Source organism: Passer montanus, unplaced genomic scaffold (genome assembly GCF_014805655.1).
Source record: "Passer montanus isolate IOZ18808 unplaced genomic scaffold, ASM1480565v1 scaffold56, whole genome shotgun sequence".
In the NCBI taxonomy this organism is placed as follows: Eukaryota; Metazoa; Chordata; class Aves; order Passeriformes; family Passeridae; genus Passer; species Passer montanus.
In genome coordinates this window covers 2,704,082-2,726,311 of record NW_024370595.1, presented here as the reverse complement: position 1 = coordinate 2,726,311, position 22,230 = coordinate 2,704,082, and the positions used below count along the sequence as shown (strand labels likewise).

Sequence of the window (22,230 nt, the reverse complement as noted above, 5' to 3'; positions counted from 1 at the left end):
TTAGTCTGGGCAACCTGTTCCAGTGCTTCAGCACCATGACAATAAAGTATTTCTTCCTAATGTCTAACCTAAATCTTCTTTCTTTCAGTTTAGAACCATCACCCTTCATTCTATCACTACATAGCCCAAGCCCATCCTGCCCATCTTTCCTGTATTCCCTTATAAGTACCCTAAGGGTGCTGTAAGGTCTCCCCAGACATTTCCAAGTGATTTTGTGAGATTTAAAAACCTGACTGAAACTGTCCAGGGAAGTATTCTCATGGTTTACCACCATTTCCATTAAAATATTTCTATATTCAATCCAGTTTTTTTCTTCTAGTTATTTGAGCTTGTATAAATTCAAGCTATCTTTGTACTGCCCACTGTCTGTTTAGTTTTTTACTCCATGGATGTGAACATCATTCTTAAAGAGTCTCTTTGGTAGACATTGGAGCTTGTATAAAGTCAAGCTATCTTTGTACCGCCCACTGTCTGTTTAGTTTTTTACTCCATGAATGTGAACATCATTCTTAAAGATTCTCTTTGGTAGACATAGGTGGAGTTCCCTGAATTGTATACAACTGAAGTGTGTTCAAAACTGATAGCATCTGAACCAACTGCTGTCCCACTGAGGGGGGAAACCCTAGTGTTTGCTGAAAATAGCTTCATAAAATATATCAGCTCCACACTCAAATATGAGACAGTCAAATAAAATTAAAAATAAAACAGCTGCTAGGAAAATTTAGGAAAGACATACACAACTAACGGAAAAATACCTTCTTGCTCCTATGAAAATTGGATGAGTGGGCAGGGGCTACTCTTAAAAATGGAAAAGACACAGTTTAGGGAGGATGCATTGTACATCTCCAGAAAGAAAAAAAGTGGGCTGGGTTTAATTGCTGTCTCTCTCAAACCATGAACTCCAGTTCTGAAACTAATATGAACTAGGATCAAAACCAACTAAAGGAGGTGATTCTTCATGCAACACTATATGAGTGACTCTCCTTGTCTAAGAAAATTAATGAAACTGCAGATGCAACATTACAGGTGTTCAGGAGAAAAGGGGACAAGTAAATCTTAGCCCACTGACAAGACAATAGGTTGACTGCATCCTCTGCCAAAGCCAGTGTTGCTATGATGATGTTTGATCCCCTCCTCACCTTTATAGGAGAGATGAACTTAAACTGGAAACAAGTGAATTCAGTATCCTGTTTGAAGAAGACCTTATTTATTTACTTTTTCTTGTTGTTCTGACCTTCAGTTAATACCTTTGGATAAAAGCTGACATAAAAAAGTAACCTTAAGACAGAACGACATCATGATCATGAATGCCAAATTTCCACATTAGAACAGGCTGATGAAAGTGTCTTAAAGATTAATGAAGCTTAAGGAAATAAAGCTGCAACTTTTAAAACTGATTTAAAAGAGTAACTTATATGTACAAAGGTTGTTCAAATTCAAAAACCTCCCAGCACAACATGCTCAAGGATTATTTTTTTTGAACAAAACAATGAAAACTCATCTCTGCACATGTTTAAAGATTGTATTTTAATCACAGACTGAAACAGAATGATTTACAAAACTGATGGTTAGATTTAAAACCAACCACTACACCTTTCTGTGGGAATATTCCCCCCACACCCTAGCAGATTAGGGATTCAAGTGAAGAACAGAGCTGTTCATGTTTGCCTTTGGGACTGAACAGTGATTTCCAGGATGATGACTGATGCTGCAAGAATTCACCTAAGATGCTTTTCAATGCATTTCATTTACCCAGCTGAAAGTGGCTTCTTCTAGGGAAGCCTGCTGGCTTCATCAGAAATCCCAACCATCTTGCAGCTTTCTGTCCAGAGCCTTCTCTGCAGCTCCTCATCATATGCCACGTCAGCCGATTTTGTCCTTTCCTCATTGTAAAGGTAGCAGCCACCAGCTCCTTCCAGCTCGGGTGATACTGCTGCATAGATGGTTGTAGAGGCTCCTTCCTCTGGGCTCTGCAGAAACAAAAATACCCAAATCCAAGTGAGGCAGGTACAGCAGAAGAATTATATTGCCGCCATAGGACTTTATCAGTGACAAACATCTTCCCTAATTTTGCTTTACACTTCTGGTCCTTATGAAAACCCAAAACTTGTAATAATAAGAAAGTCACTTATTCAATTTGCAGAGTCCATTTCTTCAATAGCACTATATTAAGATAGCTTAAAGCCAGAAGAGATAAATGGAAAACTCCAGTCTATTTTTTCAAGAGTTAGTCAGATGGAGCATACAAAATAATTGATTTTGCTTTCACAGTTAGACTAATAAACCCAAAAGCAAGCACAAATATTAAAATCCTAGTTTAATTATTCATTTTGCAGGGATGAAAGGGTCTGTGCTTTGCCCTCAGAAGATGAAGTCTATGCTGTACATGCAATGTGTTCATTGTAATAACAATTGTGACATGAGCAAAGGATCATGGAAACCATGACAGCAAACTAAGATTCTGCAGTTCAGTCCAAGCAGGCAGGCAAATGAGGGAACTACATTTTAGACACAGCATAGTTATCATCGTTATTCTTCTCTGTCATAAAGCAAAATGGTGAATGATCTATAATATCTGATATACCATGAGTATTAAATGAAAATTCATAAGTGAATAGCTTAGAGTGATAACTCCTTTCATCCCGAATATATGCAAAACTTTTACATTGTGCATTCAGAAGAATCACACAGCTACCACTAAAATTATTTCCATGGCATTTTTATTCTAATTAAAGGACATTTTTAAAACACAACATTTTATATGCTTTGCCTTTATCAGTGATATAATTATGATCAATGCCTGCTAGATAATAATGTATTATTTTACAATCCTTGCAGTCATTATCTGAGGCATTAACAGTACTGATACTGCTCAGAGCTTTGTCTGCAGCACCTGACAAGATGCTTTTTCCTGAAGAACTCACTTGATGAATGAGACAGTAGTGAATAGGTTACTCATTGCCTTATTAAAACTAATAAATCTAAGTAATTGAAAGATTTTTGTTATGTTTGGAGTTTTAAAGAAAATTATTGTACTACAATATTCTGTCTAAAATCACTTAAAAATGCTCCTTTATCTTGGTTTAGTGCTCTACTGCTATTTCACCCTTCTTTATCCTAAGGAAAATAGTGCTATTCATACCTAGTACATTATGTAAATAACATAAAGAGCCTTCACAATTCTTTGCTCATAGACTGGCTAATATAATGATCAACTATGAACAGCAGTATAAAATATCTTGATATTGTAAAGTAGCAGAACAACGATGAATATGAGCATTCCTATTTTTATACAACTTTTTGTGGATGACAGAGAATAACCCTACTCTTGTGCTCTACTTAAAAAAAGTAGCTACACAGATAAGCCATTACTTCATGTGATAGTTCACTGGACTTTATGTTCCTGCATTTAACAGGTCTCCAGCACAAACAGGCATAACTGTCAATATCATGACTCCCAAATCTTAATGACAACAACTCAACACTAAAATGCTTTAGAAAAAATTTTCTGTGGGTGGAATTTGTGTGATTATGTTCTTATGAGCAGGGCTCTCTACCACCTCAGAGATTGGTCTGTATGGATAGTGTTACAGCATCAGAAATACCAGGCTGCCTCTGCTGATTCAATGGTCAGGTTCTCCCAGGATATGCAGAATTTCCCAAGATTTTTACTTTTGATGATATGCCACTTAAGTTTCCACCAGAGAAGATCTATACCAAGAGGGTGGTCAAACATTGGAGCTGGTTTCCTAGGGAGGTGGTTGGTGTATCCCAAGCCTGTCAGTGGCATTTGAACATGCATTTGAACAACGCCTTTAAGAATGTGCTTTATCATTTGGTCAGTCATGAACTGGTCACTGCTGTTGCAGGTCCCTTTCAACTGAAACAGTCTATTATATTCTATTCTATTCAAAATGATATCAAATATTTTAAATAAAGCTTATGCACTAGCTGAAAGTGTTTACATACTCACACTGTGATTTATAAGCCCAACAACACTAACCATCCATTAAAGTCAGCTTGTGTAACTTTTCATATTATTTATTTTGCTCCTCCCATCCACCACATGCAATATGCTGAATTGAAATGTGCTAAATTCCTATTTAGCTTCTACCACCTGATGCTAGAAGCAATTATCTAAACATACAAGGAAAAAACCCAACTACACTATATTAAGGAATTAGCCATTATTTGAAGTGTCTAAGGCGAGGTTGGATGAAGTTCTGAGCAGCCTGGTCTAGTAAAAGACCTCTCTTCCTATGGAAGAAGGGTTGGAACTAGCTGGACTTTAAAGTGTCTTCCAACCCAAGCCATTCTATGATTCTAGGATCCTAGATAAGAAATATAATAAGGAAAACAAGTAAGTTTTCAGTGCAACAGAGAGTGAGATGCTTGTGTATGACTAATGAATTGTCTTATCCTATCTTCTGAGTGCTTAATTAATTATTAAAGTTTTATTTTCCCTTTCTTTATAAGCTCTTCATTGTTTTGACATGCTTCCATGTTTTAGTGAAAGTAAAATTAAACTCTGCACCAGGAGTGGCTTGCTGGAAGTTTGACCTATTTGTTTTGAGGGGCTGAAGTAAAACACATTTTGCGATTCCTTCTCTGGATCTTGTCTATGCCTACTATGACAGCAACTGCACATCCACACACACAGTCAAGATTCTTTCTGGGAAAGTGTTGGGTCTACTACACACCCAAAAATCAACTGCAACAAACAAAGACACACAGACCATGCAGACATCCTGTCTGTGCACCAGTGCCTGAGGACCTCCTGGGAAGGATGAAGCTGGCAACAGGCTGCAACCACTGGAGCAATTCATGTGGATCTGGACAAGGATCAGGATTAATTTTTCCAGCAGTGGCAGACTCACTCATGGGTGCCAAATTTCCTTTGAAGAACTTTTCCATAGCTTTTTTTTTACCACATGGTAGGCCATCAAAAGATGAGGAGAAACCACAAAGCCCTTGGAAAAGAAAATGGCCACAAACAGGAGACTACTGTCAAAGCAACACATCTGACCCACCCTTTGATGCCAGTGGCTTTCTAGGAAGGAGAGCACCTGATAAGAGACCAGAGAAATCACCAGCCAATGGACAAATATCTTGACCTATAAAACCCCAGGATGTTTGTCATGATGCTCTATAGAAACATACAATGAAATAAACCCAACTACGGCAAATTAAGGAATTAGCACATCACAAGTGTTCAAGGCCAGGCTGGATAAAGCTCTGAGCAACCTGGTCTAGTAGAAGTTGTCTCTTTCCATGGCAGGGGGGTTGGAACTAGATGGACTTCAAAGTCTCTTCCTTGAAGTACTATACCAAGAATTCCAGGTAGACAGGAAGTAATAGCAAGTATAATTCTAATCACAGGGGGGGATTCTCTACTTATTGCCAGTGTAAAAAAGCCTTAAAAAACAATAAAAGAATAATATTTGTATATACAGAATCAGTAACACCTTGTTCATTAATTGACTGGACTTGCACTAAGAGAAAGGGTATGCCTATACACAATGATTCTTTACTCTTCAGTTGCCAACTTCTTGGTATTGAATTAATTTTTTTTAATTGGAATTTTGTTTACAAACTGTTATATTATTAATAACCAAGGAACTGTAATTAATGCCTTTGTAATATACAAGTAAAACTGATTTCTGCTTAACTTCTTCCTAATGAAATTCTGAACCTGTATTTCCCTTTGCTTGTTATAGTATTGATCACAATTTTTAGCTTTCGTTTTCAAGTAACTAAATGTTTGTCTTCAACAGTAAATAAAGGTCTGATTGAAAGTACACATCTTTTCTCCTTAGATGTATAAGTTGTGGAAGGAGAGAAAAGATAGCTTGTGACCAGCTTATTTAAGCAAAATGTAGCCTACATATATAAAATTACATTATTTTGGCACTATCTATTCCCAAAGAAAAAGCCTTTTTCTTTTTACAGAAGCTCTGATATTTCTTTTTTTTCTTAAGTATTCATCAATTATAACTCATCGACAAAGAATAATTTTCCCTCAGTATGAAATGGAATATTCTGTTCTAGAAAAACTGGGACAAGTGTTAAGAGGTTTTGTATTTTAGTTTTGCTTTTTTAGGACTTGCTAGTTCATGTATTTTGATTAATGCAATTTTTAGGGACATATAACTTTGTCTATGTGCTAATTCTTGCAGAATGTGCTAGCTGACAAAAGTCAGTTCCTATGGCCATGTCACCATGAAATGTTACATCCTTTCCATTTGTCTAAAAGAGGGAGCAACATCTTAACTCTTTAGAAATCTTGTGTCTGCATCAGTTATATGTGATGGCTTTGTGGTGCTTTCCATGATAATCCACGTACTCATTCACTTCCACCTTCACCTGGATTCATAACTCAGAGTCCTGGGTAGACTGTATGTTATGTTCATCAGAAACCACAGAAAACTGGACAGAAAAAAATTTAATGAGCTCCTATAATTCCTCCTCTGTAATCCCTTCATTTTCTCAGTTCCACTTGCAGCAACTACCAGCAAACAGTGACAAACTCTTCTATGTGTCTTAAAGACTGTGACAAATAGCTTGAATGGACAGCCTGAATATACTTTTATTTGTACTGGCTAACAGAGTTGGCCATGTGATTGAAAGGGCAGCAATGATACAAGCCATGGTATCAGGGGATTTATGGCTTTGGGATAGCTTCCCCTCATCCCACTCAATCAGAAAATTTTACTTGACTTATGTTTCATGAATTCAGGATTCTGTCATCTCGAGAGATTACAGGAGAAAAGGTTGGGTGCAGAGGACAGAGCTGCTGGCAAAATCACTCACTGACATCACAGCTGAGTTTTAAGAGACATGAACAAGGAGTCAGAGATGTGCACACAGGACTGCCTGGTAAGATGGAAGATCACTTAAGGCTGAGAAAAATCCTGTTAAAACACCTTTATTCCTATAATTTGTGCTGCAGAATACATCAAGTATCGATGGAATAACTCTCATCAGCAACATTAGGTAGGCTGCTGTAGGAACTTTCATCAAATGTGGGCTTATAACACTGGGCCTAGCTCATGTTCCATTCATTAAATCATGCACCTTTCAGTTCATGTGGGAAATCTACTCATAAACTGATGCATTAAATGAGCTTGCAGATGTTTTTTTGTTTGGTTTTGGTTTTGCCACAGGTGTTCATGGTGTTCACTCTGTGGCTTCACTTTTTTTAAAAGAGTGAGTTCCATCAGGCCTTTCCTGGAGTGGGTAACAAATTCCCTGGTTCCAGCTAGGAAAATGCAGAAAGCACTGATCTTCTGGGCATCAGTACTCGGACACTTTTGCATGTGTTCCTTCACCTTTCTCAGTGATAATTAATCTGGCAATTTTTTCAAAGTGCTGGTATATTACTGACTTGCTTCTGTACTGAAAAATTCTGTATATGCAGAGCTTTCTTCTTTTTCCATCTTCCTTCAGGAAAGACAATGATCATCTGTGATTCCTGAGCAGTACTATGCATACATACTGTAGGGATTAGCAACAACAAAGAGAACATGAAATTGCTCTTACTTGGTACACAGCAAAGTCTTTCATCTACTTGGTGGCAGCTAGTGGAGGGGTGACACCCAGTCACCCCCAAGGCACTGCCTGACTCTCAAGAAAAAAGGCAAACACAGAACATGGAATAGTTTGAAAAATTTCAGAAACAGAGCAGCTGGGATTGTGTTCCCATGAATATTAAAGCAAACAACCTTGTGAGAAGCAAATTACCTGTGTTTTAGGGTGCACTGACTACTATGACCTGTGAACACTGAATCATTTCAAAGGCAGGTGTCCCGGGAAGACACCAGGTTACTTTCTGGTGCAAGAGTCCAAGGTGAAATAACAACAGCTGCTGTAGAGCCACAGACTCCAGGTGAACACAGGGGCTATGTGTGTATTGTGTAACTTGCACTGTCTAGACCTCCTAATGTGATTGTTGCTTTGAAAATTCCAGACAAAAAGTATCCATTGAAATACTGAGTATGAAAACAAAGGCTAGAAAGGAAACCGTGACGCAGGCGTATGGACGTGCTTGCTCAGCCACCTTTGATCAGGCTGCAGCAGCTGACTTTATGTCCTGGTGAGACCAGTGGCCAGGACCAACTGCCAGGTCCCTAGGAAGCCAAAGCTGCCAGACTAGTGTGGCAGCACAGCTTTTCAGCAATCTCTGCCTTCACTCAAAAGGCCTGGTTTCCATCTGTGTTCTCTTTCCTTCTATTCTTTCATATATAGCTTGCTATTATGCTATTTCTATCCAATTTCTGCCTTGATAATAGACTAGAAAGAGATATTTTATTGAATATAGTTCTCCCTAGATACCTAGTCAGCACTACCAAATTAATTTCTCTTCAATCCCCAACTTGTGACAATGAGAATTCTTTAATAAATTCACTGCACAATAAAATTCTTCAGATTTTGTCTTTGAAAGAAATAGCAGAAATTATTCAGTTAAAGTGTGAAGCCTTTCTCCTGACAATGTTGTGGCCATGGAGAAATAATTTCTCAATCAAAGTTATAAATATATAAAAAAAGATTATAATAAAATAATAAAAAGATGAAACTCTGATGAATTAGGAACACAAAGCAATTTTCACACTAAAAATGAATCAAAATTTGGAAGGAAAGGAGCTTTTATAATCTGAATAATTCATGACTATGTGGGGAAAAAGATAAGTTTTCCCTGAGCACAAAGATACTGAAAGAAGAGAAGCAGAGACTGCTGGCAAACAGACACAGAGAGTATCAAATCCTGAATCTGCTTTTCTTTTGAAAACAACTTTTCTGGAAAGACCTTAAAAAAATTCAGGTACACAGAGAGACTGGGAAGTCCCACCTTATCTTCACATCAGCCCCTGCACTGGTGGCTGGGATACCTGTAGATAAGGCAAGCTATGGAAGAAAGGAACTGTCCTCAAAAGACTGTCAGGGTCAGCCTGTTGCTCAGGGAAGAAGCAGGTACGTGCCCAGATCTGCATTTCCCATGAATCTTTTGATGGAGTTGGCACTAGATGTTTTTAATTGGTTTTGTGTCAGAGATATGCCTTCTGAGAAATCTGTTTTGTTAAAAAATGGCCAAATACCTCTACTCTGAAGCCATGGGGTGAGTCTTGTTACAGATTCAAAACCTGAGCAAAGTTTTACTGAGGAAGGCAGCTGTCATGACTCTGAACCCTCTTCTAAAGCAGCTACTTCAGGCTAAGCAGGTGTGCTGCTTTTGGCTGGGACAGAGTTAATTTTCTTCACAGTGGCTGGTATAGGGCTATGTTTTGGATTTGTACTGAACACAGATTTGATAATATAAAGATATTTCTGTTATTGCTGCGCAGGGCTTAGAAAGAAACAAGGCCTTTTCTGCTTTTTGCTGCCATGCTGGCAAGGAACTTGGGGGTGTGTGGGAGGTTGGGAGGAGTCACAGGTGGGACAGGTGATCCCAAGTGACTAAAGAGGTATTCCAAACAATATCACGTCATGTTCAGGATAAAAAGTGGGGAGAAAATGATGGGGGGATATTTGACGTGATAGTGTTTGTCTTCCCAAGTCACCATCATGTGTGATGGGGCCCTGCTCTCCTGGAGATGGCTGTCTGCTCATGGGAAACAGAGAATCAATTCCTTGTTTTCCTTTGCCTGTGTGCATGGTTTTTGTTTTCCCTAATAAATTGTCTTTACCTCAACCCACGAGTTATTAAGGGGTCTCTTACCCCTTCTATTCTCTCCCCAGTCCCACTGGTTAGGAGTGAGTGAGCTGCTGCATGGGCCTTGGTTGCTGGCTGGTGTTAAATCACAACAGAACATCATGGGTCATGTCAAATAACATGAGATACTTGTGTTCTCAGGCAGTGAGTGAAACTTCTCTTGGCTGGTCAGCTTTCTGGGCTACGCTGAAGAAATCTCCATCAGTTTCAAGGAGCAGCTCCAACAGCTGTAGCAGCTACAACTCGTTTGTAGGTATTATAAATAATAACATATATAAAATAATAAAATTATATTTGTGTCTTAATTTAAAACTGAATGTCTCTCAGGTTAGAACTGCAATATGATGTTGGTGATGGGAGCAGGACTGTTTGTGGATCCATACTTTGCATTTTCTAAGATATTGAATAGAGGACTAAAAGAATAATATTCACTTTTGTTTCACTTTGAAATAGAAACAAGAACCCAACTTTACATGACTGAATTTGAGCAGGGACTTGAAACTTTCGGTCAAAGTCATTAATCATGACTGAGTCCTTTATTCATTTTGTCAAGTGCATTGAGGAATATTACTTTGCCTGGAGGCTGATCCCTAAGCTTGCTCTGCAGCAGACAGTGATGTCTTCAAAGTCAGAACTGAGATATCGCTGCAGCCACTGAAATCACTTTACACTTGTTACCTCGCTCAGCTCAGTAACATTATGCAAAATTTGACAGATAGGAGCCTGCTGCCCCAGACATTGCATAAACATCCAACCAGAGACACTCACTTGCTGGAACATCCAGTCTCTAGGAAATAAGACAGGCAATAATAGACAGAGAGAGATGAAAAAGTATGTGTACTTCACAAAATACTGAAACTTCTTCTGTGAGCATAACACTTGGTCTGGTTAATGAGCTCTCTGGAAACCAGGTGATGTTCTGAAGCTACCTATTGCTAAGGATGACTGAGTTAAATCACTGAGAATTGTCCTGGATCCTCACATAATCTGGAATTTTCTGCAACACTTCCATTCAGAGACCCACAACATATTTATTGAAGCAAATGCACAGGTTAGAAGAGATAAGGAAAGAATGAGTCTCTGAAATCCTAATCCTGATGCCTCGTGTATTAGGCTGTAACTCCTGTGTTTGTACAGGAAAACACATCATTTATTTGTTTACTTCCACCTTACATTTTCAATGCCTTATCTTACATGAGTACATAGGCCAGCCTTAGTTCCTTGAATTCTTTCAAAGAAGATAGATCTTGGCAATCAAAACAACACAGCAAAGCACACAAAGAAATATTTGTGTTTGAAGTGGTAGCTGCATTTTTAGCAGCCCCAGAGAACAGGAGACACAGAAAGGCTCAAGGTGCTGAAGATGATGCTCCTGAGTGCATATACCTCTGAACAATTTATTACTGGCCTGCTCATGCAAAGTAAAATACCTCTGCTGGCTTTTGGTGAAAACACAAGACTTCAGGAATAATCTATATGGGAATTTCTGACTTGTAGCACCCTACCATCATCTCTACTTTTTTACTTACTGTTTAATATTTGACAAGTCATGAATCTTTTTTTCCCTTGTTATAAAATAGAAACTGAAACATCCCCCACTTCACAACTTTCTCATAATGACTGTTATGTATTTTTTAATTATTATAAGAACTGAGGATGGGCATGGAACTCCTAAATATTTAAAATAAAACCACAATATAGAAAGCCTTTAGGATCTATGATGAGATCAAAAAGCAAAAAGACTATACAGAACACAGACAAAATGAAATAACCCAAAATTACATAAGCCAGCAGCTATTTCACAGCCTCTTCTGTTTTAAATTGCTACAACCCCCATTTTGCACCCCAAACAGCAGCAGCACTATTTCCAGCTGTGGGCTCAGCCAGGTGGAGGAGGGCTGGGAGAGGGTGGCTGCCAGCCTCGGTTTCCTATGTTTCCTGCTGGAAGCACCTCCTGAAAACAGACAGTGAAGACGTGAAAGTGCAAATCCTTTCCTGGATCACCTGGTAAGTTCAGCAGAGAACACTTTTTCCCTGGGACCCAAGCAGGCTATAACCCTGCACTGCCAAAGATGAGGACCAGAACTAGTGAGGTGACAAACTAACTCAAAATTACTACAGGGTGCTACATCTATGCATTAATAGCATGCAAGATGAATATATGTCTGGGAAGATGGAAGAGAGGAAAGAAAAAGTACACTTTCCCCAAAATTTCTTAGCTCTACAATGCAGTGGCGTGCTAGCTGGGCTGTAATATGTCCTGCTGATGGGTCTGCTCCACACAAAGCTCCTCCGTGGAAAAAGACTTTCACCTTGCAGTTCTTATCCTCACCTTGGGTCTCAGCCTTTGCCTCCTTGTCCCTGAGCTGCTGGGAAAAAGGAGTTTAAAGCAGGTCACCAAATACCATTGTTGCAGTTCAATCCCAGCTGGCAATTAATCCACTTACTCCCCTCCTATCCCCCAGTGGGGTGGGGAAGAGAGTCAGAAAAAGATCAAATCCAAGATTTCTCACTACCAACTGACTGAGGTCCCCTGAGCAGCAATCAATGGCTCCTGGCCAACTCCCTTCAGTTTAAACACTGAGCATGATGCCCTGTGGTATGGAATATCTCTTAGGCCAGTTTGGGTCTTAGGCCAGTTCTGGCCATGCTACCTCACGGCTTCTTGTGCATCTTCTCACTGGCAGAGCACAGCAAACTGAGAAGGCCCTGGCTTAGCATAAGCACCACTTTGTGACAGCTACAACATCAGTGCGTTATCAACATTATTCTCAAACTGAATCCAAAACTGTACCAGCTGCTAAGAAGAAAATTAATTCTATCTCAGCCCAAACCAGAACAACCATTTAGCAATGTCCATGTCCCAGCTTCTCTGAGTTTCTGGTTTTTATAGTTATTGTGCTTAAATTATAGTTTCATAATATTTCCCAGACTGAGAGGAGAAAGTCCAAACTAGAAGACAGATAAAAGTGGTGGGGAGGGAAGGAATTTTATTCTGGAAATTTGTTTCACGTAATTCCAGTGGCTGGCAATTTCATCATGTAATCTTGAATGATAAACCAGAAAGATATAAAGAGGGTTAATTTACATCTGTGTCTAGTAATAGCATAAAGATGGAAAACAAGAAGACCCGACTTATTTCCTATAGTTATTTTAGTGGAAGACTAGAATTAGGTGAGAGTGGCTCAGATTTTCTAATCATATCTTTTTAAGAGATAGTTCAAATAAATAATTTTAGATTTTATGTCTTTGATTTTGCCCAATAATACTTTCTGTTTAAGTAATAAAATCCTTGAAAAATTACAGTTCTCTTCATTTTAATTAAACTATTTTATCAGGAAACCACTTGTAAAAATAAATAATAATAAAAAAGTCATCTTGTAAACAGAACTACCATTTCCCATTTTCTATCACAATGCTATCAGATTGCTAATGTCATGAAATAACGGATGGATTCAGAAACCATGCCATTATGGAGCTGTCTATAGATTTTATCCTTTGCTACCCAAGAGAAATTCTAAGTTTAGAGGAAAAGGCAACATTCAGTTGCAAATTGACATATCCGAATGCTTATTAACCCACCAGAATCAACTTGTTTTTTAACAAAATACCTAAAAATGCAAATGTAAAGGATGACTGAATCTGATTATTCAAATCAAGTTTTTGTTGTGTAGACTGAAAGTGAATTCAAGCTCTGTAACTTAAATCCTTTTGTTTAAGTCAATCAACCCCAGGGCTCTTCACTATCTGCAAAGGAATCTATTGATGGCTTAAATTCAGAAGAGACCCAAAGAACATGTATAATTTTAGGCAGGCAAAGAGTGCCATTGATTTAAATGAGATTAGTCTCTAAACTATGTCAGACAAGACTCGAGGCATCATATCTTTAACTGTAGAGCTCATTAGACAGAGAGAAAACATGCAGACCCTCAGCCACACAAATGATTCTCAAGGTTTGAAATGGAAGCAACAAACTTTCATTTTGAAAACAATTACTCAAGAGTTTAAGCTCATCACATTTAATCAGCTAAATGGTCTAAGGCAGGCCTCATAATGCAGAGGGGACTATAAGCCTATGGAGAGGTGATATATCTATTCATTTGCAGGGGCTCTAAAGGAAAAACAAGTGTCAGTTCTTGCCAGTGGAACATGTAAAGGAAAGCATGAAATGTCATGTATATGTTACATGTAATTGTTAGCTTCTGGTAAGTAGGAACACCTAGATCTGCTATCCACCGAAGTTGTCACGTTTAATACCTGGGCTCATTTCTAAAGGTATTTTGTAAACCTTCATTAAGGTAGCAGATGGAGTGAAAAAAATTGTGACTCCATTGCAAAAGCCAGGGTTGAATTTGGTGACAGATGTGATCCTTGCCATGTTCTTGTTTCCTTTTCCAGATGGCAGAAGTCACAGCAGAGGTGTCACATTGATGTACAGGTGAAGTGGCGTACCCCATTCCTGTGTGAATGACTACACTGACTGTCCCAGCTTTTGCTGGAGGAAGAATTGGTTCAAATGCCAAAAATGAGTTCTATAATGAATGATCAAATCTTGTTAACTGAAATAGGACAATGAAAAATTGGAAAGGAAAAAACCATTTAATCCCTTTCACAAAAAACATCTTTCCCCAATAAGCTAATAAAAAGAAAAAAAAAAAGAAAGAAGAAAGAAACCTAAAAAAAGGGGTTGTGAGGCATGAATGCTAAAAATCCCAACGATATTTCTGAAACTTTTCTTATTTCTTTTATTTCATCTTCAGGTAGCTCCTGTCTCTGCAGAGTTTCTGACTGGGGTTTTGATACTGGAGTAATTCAGGGTTTACATAGCCATGGCCCAAAGGCTTGCTCTTGCAGAACTATTGATACACAAAATAAAATTGTGAGAATTAACCTTTTCTTTTAATTAAGGTCCCCAGGAAAGCTCCTGTTGCACTGGAATTCATAAGGCTTTTTGACATAAAGGTTAGAGCAGTTGTTTAGAATGGGAAAAAAAATACTGTGAGGTTTTGTGGTTTGATGAATATATTCTACTGATTCATCTGGTGCTGAAATAATACACTTTATTTAGGAAGCTCAATATTGAATTATGCTCTTTGGTAGTGTCATTTTGCTACACACATCCTTTGTTCAATCAATGAGCCCCCTATCCCTGCTCACTCTCTCACTTGAGGTGATACACTGCAAGCAGCAAAGCTCCAGATGATTAAACTTCTGCTTCCCAGGAAAAATTCCAGCTGAATTAATGCAGAACTGTGCCAAGGTTTAAGCAACTGCTTTTAACTCATAAAAGCACAGGCTGAGGTCTGAGCAGAGCTCAAACACCAGTGTTGGGCGCTATCCCAGCCCTCCCCTCTGCCTCTCCTGCCCGCACAGCCGCTTGCTTAAAATTCTCTTCACCTGCAAGTCTGCACAGCTCTGCAGCCGCCTATTGTTATTTAACATGTACTTCACAGTGGAATTGAATTGTTCCAATCAAGATTAGGTTCTGTTTCTCTATGTGGTATGCAAAGCATGTCTGCAGACAAAACTTTTATCCATTTCTCCACCTGCCTTTTCATTGTGCCCCACAACAATCTCACTGACAGTCCCAGTGCTTTTTCATTATCTTTTCTTCATTAATTCCTAAATGCCTCTTGCCAGGCCCTCACTCCAAACTGTGGCTGCTACATCAGTGTGCCACTTGCCCCACTGGCTCAGATCCCTTTCTGCAGACCATATGCCATGTGGAGGAGGAAGGGGCTCAGGGTAGGAGGGTTTCCCAGTGCAGCACCAACACTCTCCCTCCTCAGATCACCCACCTATGTCACTGAGCCCCTTTAGAAACCAAAAAGGGGTAAAAAAGCAGACTTCAAAGCATGAGCTCTTGAGGTAGGTGGTATTTACAATCTGTGGTGCAAACAAAGGAGTAAGCCCAAGCCTTACTGCAGTAGAAAGAGGAGAGGAAAATACTAGGTGAAAACTTGTCAATGCATTGACCCAGCCAAATCTGACAATTCAGGATAAATGGGTGGCTCCACAAACAGGGACAAACCCCTAAAGGAGGTCAGACAACAAGGCTCCTCTTTGAAGCAAAAGAGTGGTGTGACAGGATGTTACACTGCTGGACATGTGGGGCTGCAGTAAAGGATCACGAGTGAGGCCGGTCTCCAGCCAGCATCAGCCACAATCCCTCCTGCTGCTTGGCCCTGGCCAGGGCATAGGACACTACTGCAGCTGCAGGGACAAGCTGCGAAGCTCTCTTTTACCCTGCAAATCTGCTGAGCTGATGTGGCTATAAGGGTGCCACAATCAAAAAGGAAGGGTTTCCAAGCAGTGAAATTTTTATATAAAAATAATCTAAATGGCTGGGTTTTATCAATTGCATCAATTCCTTAGTGTCCAAAACATAACTGACCTTTGCTTTTAAATCTGTGTTCAATAAAAGATTGATTGATTGTGAACTGATTGTGAACTTTGCAAAGTCTGTAACATGGTTTAGGGAAAAATACATTTAATTTCCCTAATAGCTGCTGACAGTCTGTGAAACAAATAGTTTTAATTATTTTCTCCTTGGTGAATTTCAGCTCTCATCATTTAATCAAAAAGTAGCACATTACCAACAATTGAGATTAAATGGAAAGACATACAGTAGGGAAAATAGGAAATTACATTAGCACTAAACAGTGACAAATATGTCCTTCTTATTGCACTCTTGTCCTGATACAGCGGAACATTTACAGTGCCCTGATAAAAAAACCCTTTAAAAACCCAAGTGAGCCCTTTAGACTTTTCTTATTTATTCTGAGACTTATGACTACTGAAAATGCCGATGTGGTCTCTGCAATAAAAATATATATATATTTTAAAGGCTCATTTCACATGTTGATGAACAGATCTTACACATTTGTGCAAAGTAAATGTTACTCATGTTTTTACTGGCATGACTGATGCATGAAAATAACTACAGAGCTAATCAATAGGTAATGACTGTATTTCACGAGTAATGCTCTATTCAGAGGAAAAAAATTACTGCAATTCACAAACAATTATTGACACCACGAAGCACATGAATCAATGCCCGCTAGAGATCTGCACGTTATTTAAAATTTCTTCAGCAATATTTGTCTTTGTTCCTTAGACCCAGTGTAATTTTTCCTGCCTGTTATGCTGCAAATATATTAAAGGTTAGTGTGAATATATTGATGACAACTAGAATAAAATGTAAAAGCTAGACTCCTGATGGATAAATCCAACTATAAGCAGAGCACTGTAGCCATGGGATTCCATACAAAGCTCTTTCTTGCATAAGACATGTTTTGTCACAGAATGATCAAGACCTCACCTCTTAAAGGCTCAGTATGACTCTGCTGGAATTCAATCTTTTTAAAGTCTTCCCTGTTGCTTTTTCTGCCTGCAATGGTTTACTGCTGGGAGCAAGTGGAAGGATATGAGGTGGCCAGAACTGGACATGATGTGCCTCAGGCTTATTGAAGTGTCCCAAGGAAACAGATTTATCACTGGCTCTCACAGGGAACCAATGAATTGGCCTAATTCTCTAATTATAGCCATTTGCCTTGTTTTTATTGTTATCTCTGTGTAGAGCAAAGGAAAGCCATTAAAAAGTCCAAGGTACAAATCTGAATTCTCATTTGTTAGCATACGGGAGAGAACAACACATCTGTTCTTCACTTGTATAAACAGATATCCAAGATGTACAGGGCAGTGAAGAAGATGATTACCACTGGCTCTAACATTTTTCTTTTTGATTCACGTGTGGCTTGAGACATGGCTGGTTTACAGCCTGATATGATACTCCTTTACTTGAGGTTTTAACTGCAAATCAATTCTGCTTAGCCCAGAACAAACATCTGGTCCTTGCTTAGAAAATGAATTGAAATAATATCATGCCTGCCATCAGAGCACAGCTACTCAAACATCTGACAGCAGTTACCAGCAGCACCTGATAGGAGGGACAGATTTTCGAAAGAATAAATGCCCAGCTGTGGCTAGAAACATATTTGAGTGTCTTGCTACAGTTCTGCATAAGAAAACAGCAATCATTTTTAATTACTAATGTAATAAAATGAGGAAAAGCACTTTGGCTCTTGAAAAATCAGGGAGATTCCTCTCCTAGTCTAAATTAATATTAAGAAGAATTTACAAATATTTTCAGATGCCCACAGCAGAAAAAAAAAGCACGCCAAACAACAAATATAACCACAACAAGAAATCCAGAGAGAAAACAGTGCTAAGGTACACATCTTTACATAACATGTTTCTCTAAGGGAAAACAGATACCTGAGCCAAGTCTGTTCTTTAACTACTTCTCTGAAAATATAAACTCAATTCCAAAGAGCTAACCCAGGGTATTTTTTTCCTTTTATTTAGGCAAGTATGAGAAATCATAAAATAAGATTGAAAATTGCTTCAGCATACACCTCATTTACAAGTAGTAGACAGCTGCTCAGTCTTGTAAAGCTTACTTTTGTACTGAAAAGGAAATAAAATCTAGACAGTACTCAGGCTGGAGCTAACTGCTGCTACATTAAATAAGTGCAAATATAACTATTTCAAAACTATAAACGATGAAGTAGGCTCAATGAAATGGAGATGAGAGCATAGCCCAGAATATATTCACATAATTTAAAAACAAACATTAAAAATGTATTTATGGGGTGATGAGCAGGAAAGGAGCTGCTCTTCCAAAGCTCTGAGCTTACAGCCCTGCTGGCTCCTGGTTTTCCAGTTTAATATAGAGAAAAGGTTACAATCATCGATCTCATTCCACGAGTTGTCAGAAGAGCCAGCCCTACGTATTTCATCATTAAGAAGCCCCACTGAAGAGGTGTTTTAAACATTTGCAATGGAGGTTAACTGAGCACTTGCCAGCTTCTCTGTAGCTCTGCCCTTTCTTCTAATTCAAAAGTATATTAACTGGAGGACAATTGCAGATGGTCTCATCCATAACCTACAGTGACAGTAAGAAGCAGCAGATCAAATTAAAAGGATCTTGCAGTCTCCCAAAATATTCAGCATTTTGCATTTTGTTAGGGTTATGTACCTATCCTTCCTAAACATTCTTAGGTATTGCAGATGAGTAAGGTTAAGAGTGGAAGATTATTGAAAACTACTTAGTAATATCTGTTTAACTTGTAAACCTACAGTAGGTTACATTTCTGGTTAGTATATGATTAAAAAGAAAATTACATTTTATTAACATAATTTTATATAATAAAAAAGTTCTATACTTGAAAGTAAGTAATATTTTAACATGAAAATTATCTAATCTCCACAAATTTAATCAAAGGGACTCCAAAACATGAGAGGTACTCAGTCTCCTGAATTTTAGGTACATCTATTTTTCTGTGATAAAGGCACTAAGAAACCATATTAATACTTGTAAAAATCTGTTAATAAATACCTACTGTCATTTTTACAGAAATACTAGCTGATAGTGAAAACATGTAAAAACACAAAATAAAATTATATGCACTTGCTTGACAAAAATACCTTCTACCTACCACACATAAAAATAAATAATTTTTTTATGCGAGAAAGAATTGAAAGAATTCTACTTACATGGAGAAATACCTCGTAGTACAAATGACCCAGCAATGTGGTGTTTACCACAGAAACTATGGAGTGCTTAATAATTCCTTGAAGTGGAAAAACCACATGCATCTCAGTGACATGATTCATTGACAGATATTTCCATCATAAATATAACAGAAACCCTACAGGCCGCTGACAGCAATGAAAGGTGAATGAGAGATTACTGAAATACAGCTAAATTGCAGGTATCTTGAGACCTATGTTTCAGTTCACCACACCATTTATTTCTTGACAGTTCAAATTTTCTGTATAATCCAAAGGATTTATTTTGAAATCTAGACAGTCATTTATATCGGGGAGCAAACTTTTACTCAGTCTTTTGGAGCACTGACACATTTTAGCTCTCACAACAGATCCATGAGCAGAAGTCTGCAGCAAGTCTGTTGCTCTGATTTGAAAAACCCACCTAAGAAAGCACTCAGTTTTGACCTCCCCATAATATCACATTATGATTTAAATTAAAAGGGCCACAAAATCAGAAAACAAATCAAAAAAAGGGAAAAAAATTTAAAAATATTTAAAACATGTAGTATAATTTCTCCCTAAGAAAAATACAACAAGTAGCAGTCACAAAAGAGGAATGTAATAACTTTCCTTCCCTTAGAAAAAAATCCTGAACCAAACTCTGCTCTGGACATTTTTGAAATGGAAATCTTTGCCTTTCTAACTCTGGTCTACTCTGAATATTCAGCTGAATTCAACTCCTCAGCTGACTTCCAGCTGACTCTCTGCTGAGGGGGTCTCTTGAGCATTGACCAACTTGTGAAAAGCACACAGGGGAGAGATCAGCCTCATGGTTATGTCAGTTATCTCTACAGCTCCATTTGCTGCTTTATTTTTTAAGAGTATGCACAGATATTTTGACCAGGACAATACAAGATTTTCTTTTCATTGGAGGCTCTTCAGGCTGATCCATAGCTGTCATCTTCCCTTTTTCTTCTCTAACCAAAAGCAAGGACTAAACTGTTGGACAGTTCAACACAGCTCATAAGCAAACTGGAAGAACTACTGTCAAGAAAGGTAAGGATGGAGGAGAGTTCAAGATATGGCACATATTCACCAAAGGTTTACCTAAAGAAGAGTTTGCTAGGTACTCAACAAGTTCAAAATCAAAGTGGACATTTCTTGGAAAATCTTCACTTTTGTACTCTTATACTGGATTCATTTTTTTCTTCTCAGCATGGGAGTAAACCAGGTAAACCTGGGACAAAAAAAGCCCAGGATTCTAAATACAAAAAGGATTCATAAGCAACAATCCATCTTGGGACATCTCTGACCTAATTTTGCAGATAACCTATCAGCTGATCTTCTTCTCCAAAACCTATTTATACTCCATCATGAAAACAACACTCTTCTTATAGCTGCCACACTGTGGAAGCCATTCCCAGAGTATGATTCCAAAGATTAAGAAAAGTTTCTTCTTCTTCCTTATTTCTTTCTCAGTTTCTCAAAGTAAATACATTTCCAGTCACTTCACTTTAACTCATTATTGTCTTGAGTAAATTGTTTCCCTAAAAGTATTCTTATTCCTGTTTGATTAGAGACTATTACTAGATATCATGATATAAACTGACAATTAAAAGAAGGGAAAAAAAATTCCAAGAGCTTCTACAGAGTAAAACTGAAACCAGCTCACAAAAGATGTGTTGTCCTTATGGTAAGAGTGACAGCACTGGTGCCAACCTTGAGCAGGATGGTACCTGCTCACATCTATAAAGCCTAGTGACTGCAAATTCTTTCTTTCCAACCAGGAGAGCGTGTGACAGATTGTACATCAAGTGTACAAGAGCTGCTTCTGAGCACTGGAGGTACTTTATAATTCCCTTGTCTCCTCTGTATAAACCACTGTGTAGTGACCTGGAGATGACAAATCCAGGTAATTGAATACAAACACATTTCGTATTTTATCACTTTTTCAAAAAGCTGGAGATAATGACACCAGCAATCTGCCTTTAACCTAGAACTATAACAAATGGGTCAAAGCTCTCATGGGAGAAGTTGTACAGCCAAGATTTTGGGTTATAGATATATTTTGCAGTGAAAATAGTGCTTGAGGTTTTCCTTAAAATAAGGAGAAAAAAACACACCAAAATGAAAACTGAGCATTAAGTGTATATAAAATAATATTAACAGGGTAATTAAAAAAAAAAAAAAAAGAAACCCATTGCAAAATGCCCTGCTTTTTTTCTTCCAGATCTTCTTGAATGGATTTCAAGCAACATCAGCTGAACATAGTAATACAAACATTTGAAGTACTTACTACCTCTGGAGATTTGCAGGCTCTCTAAAGAGATTAGGGTTCAGTGTATCTGTGCCAGCCTTAATCCACTTCCTGAGATAACAGGCATATAAAATAGGACACATGTGCCACAAACCTAAACCAAGCAAGAAAAATAAAAGGCCAGCCCCAGATCAAGGAGAACCTCTAAGGAGCAGGATCAGACATGTCTTACATGCTTTACAAAAGAACAGTACTGCACACAGAGGATATGAAATCAAATCAGATAATCCTTGGTAGGAGAATATGCAGTAAGATTCAGACTTGGATGCTTTTGTGTTCAGATCTTATTTACTTCTTTAGCAGGTTCTGATCAGCTACACTTGTATAAAGCCACTGATGATGTCCCACAAACTTCATGATGATGGAAGTCATCATTTCATGTGCAAAGGAAAACAGGCACCTAAGCTCTTGTTACTGGTTGTGATGCACAAGAATTGTGGTAACTGAACTCCTCTCTGAAAAATTACCAGGCTACATTCACAGCTTGAGCACTCATAAAAATAGCCTTTGCAACTGGACAAAGTACAGCCCTGACAGAAAAAAATAAGTATACTGCCCCATAGTATCCTTCCTACATAATTTTTAGAGTCAAAATATAGCTTGGGTTGAAGAGATCTTAAAGATCACCTAGTTCCAACACAGCTTCCATGGG

General features: G+C 38.3%; 1 protein-coding gene across 2 annotated transcripts in view; it reads right to left on the bottom strand.

Moving 5' to 3' along the window:
- Window positions 1-1,508: 1,508 nt before the first annotated feature.
- The window catches only part of DHRSX (dehydrogenase/reductase X-linked), a 163,249-nt gene continuing 142,527 nt past the window's right edge, over window positions 1,509-22,230 (bottom strand). For both annotated transcript variants that reach the window (XM_039725674.1, XM_039725675.1), the window contains one exon: window positions 1,509-1,970. In XM_039725674.1, coding sequence (XP_039581608.1) covers window positions 1,773-1,970 — 198 coding nt within the window. In that variant the 3' untranslated portion in view covers window positions 1,509-1,772. The remainder of the gene's footprint in view (window positions 1,971-22,230) is intronic.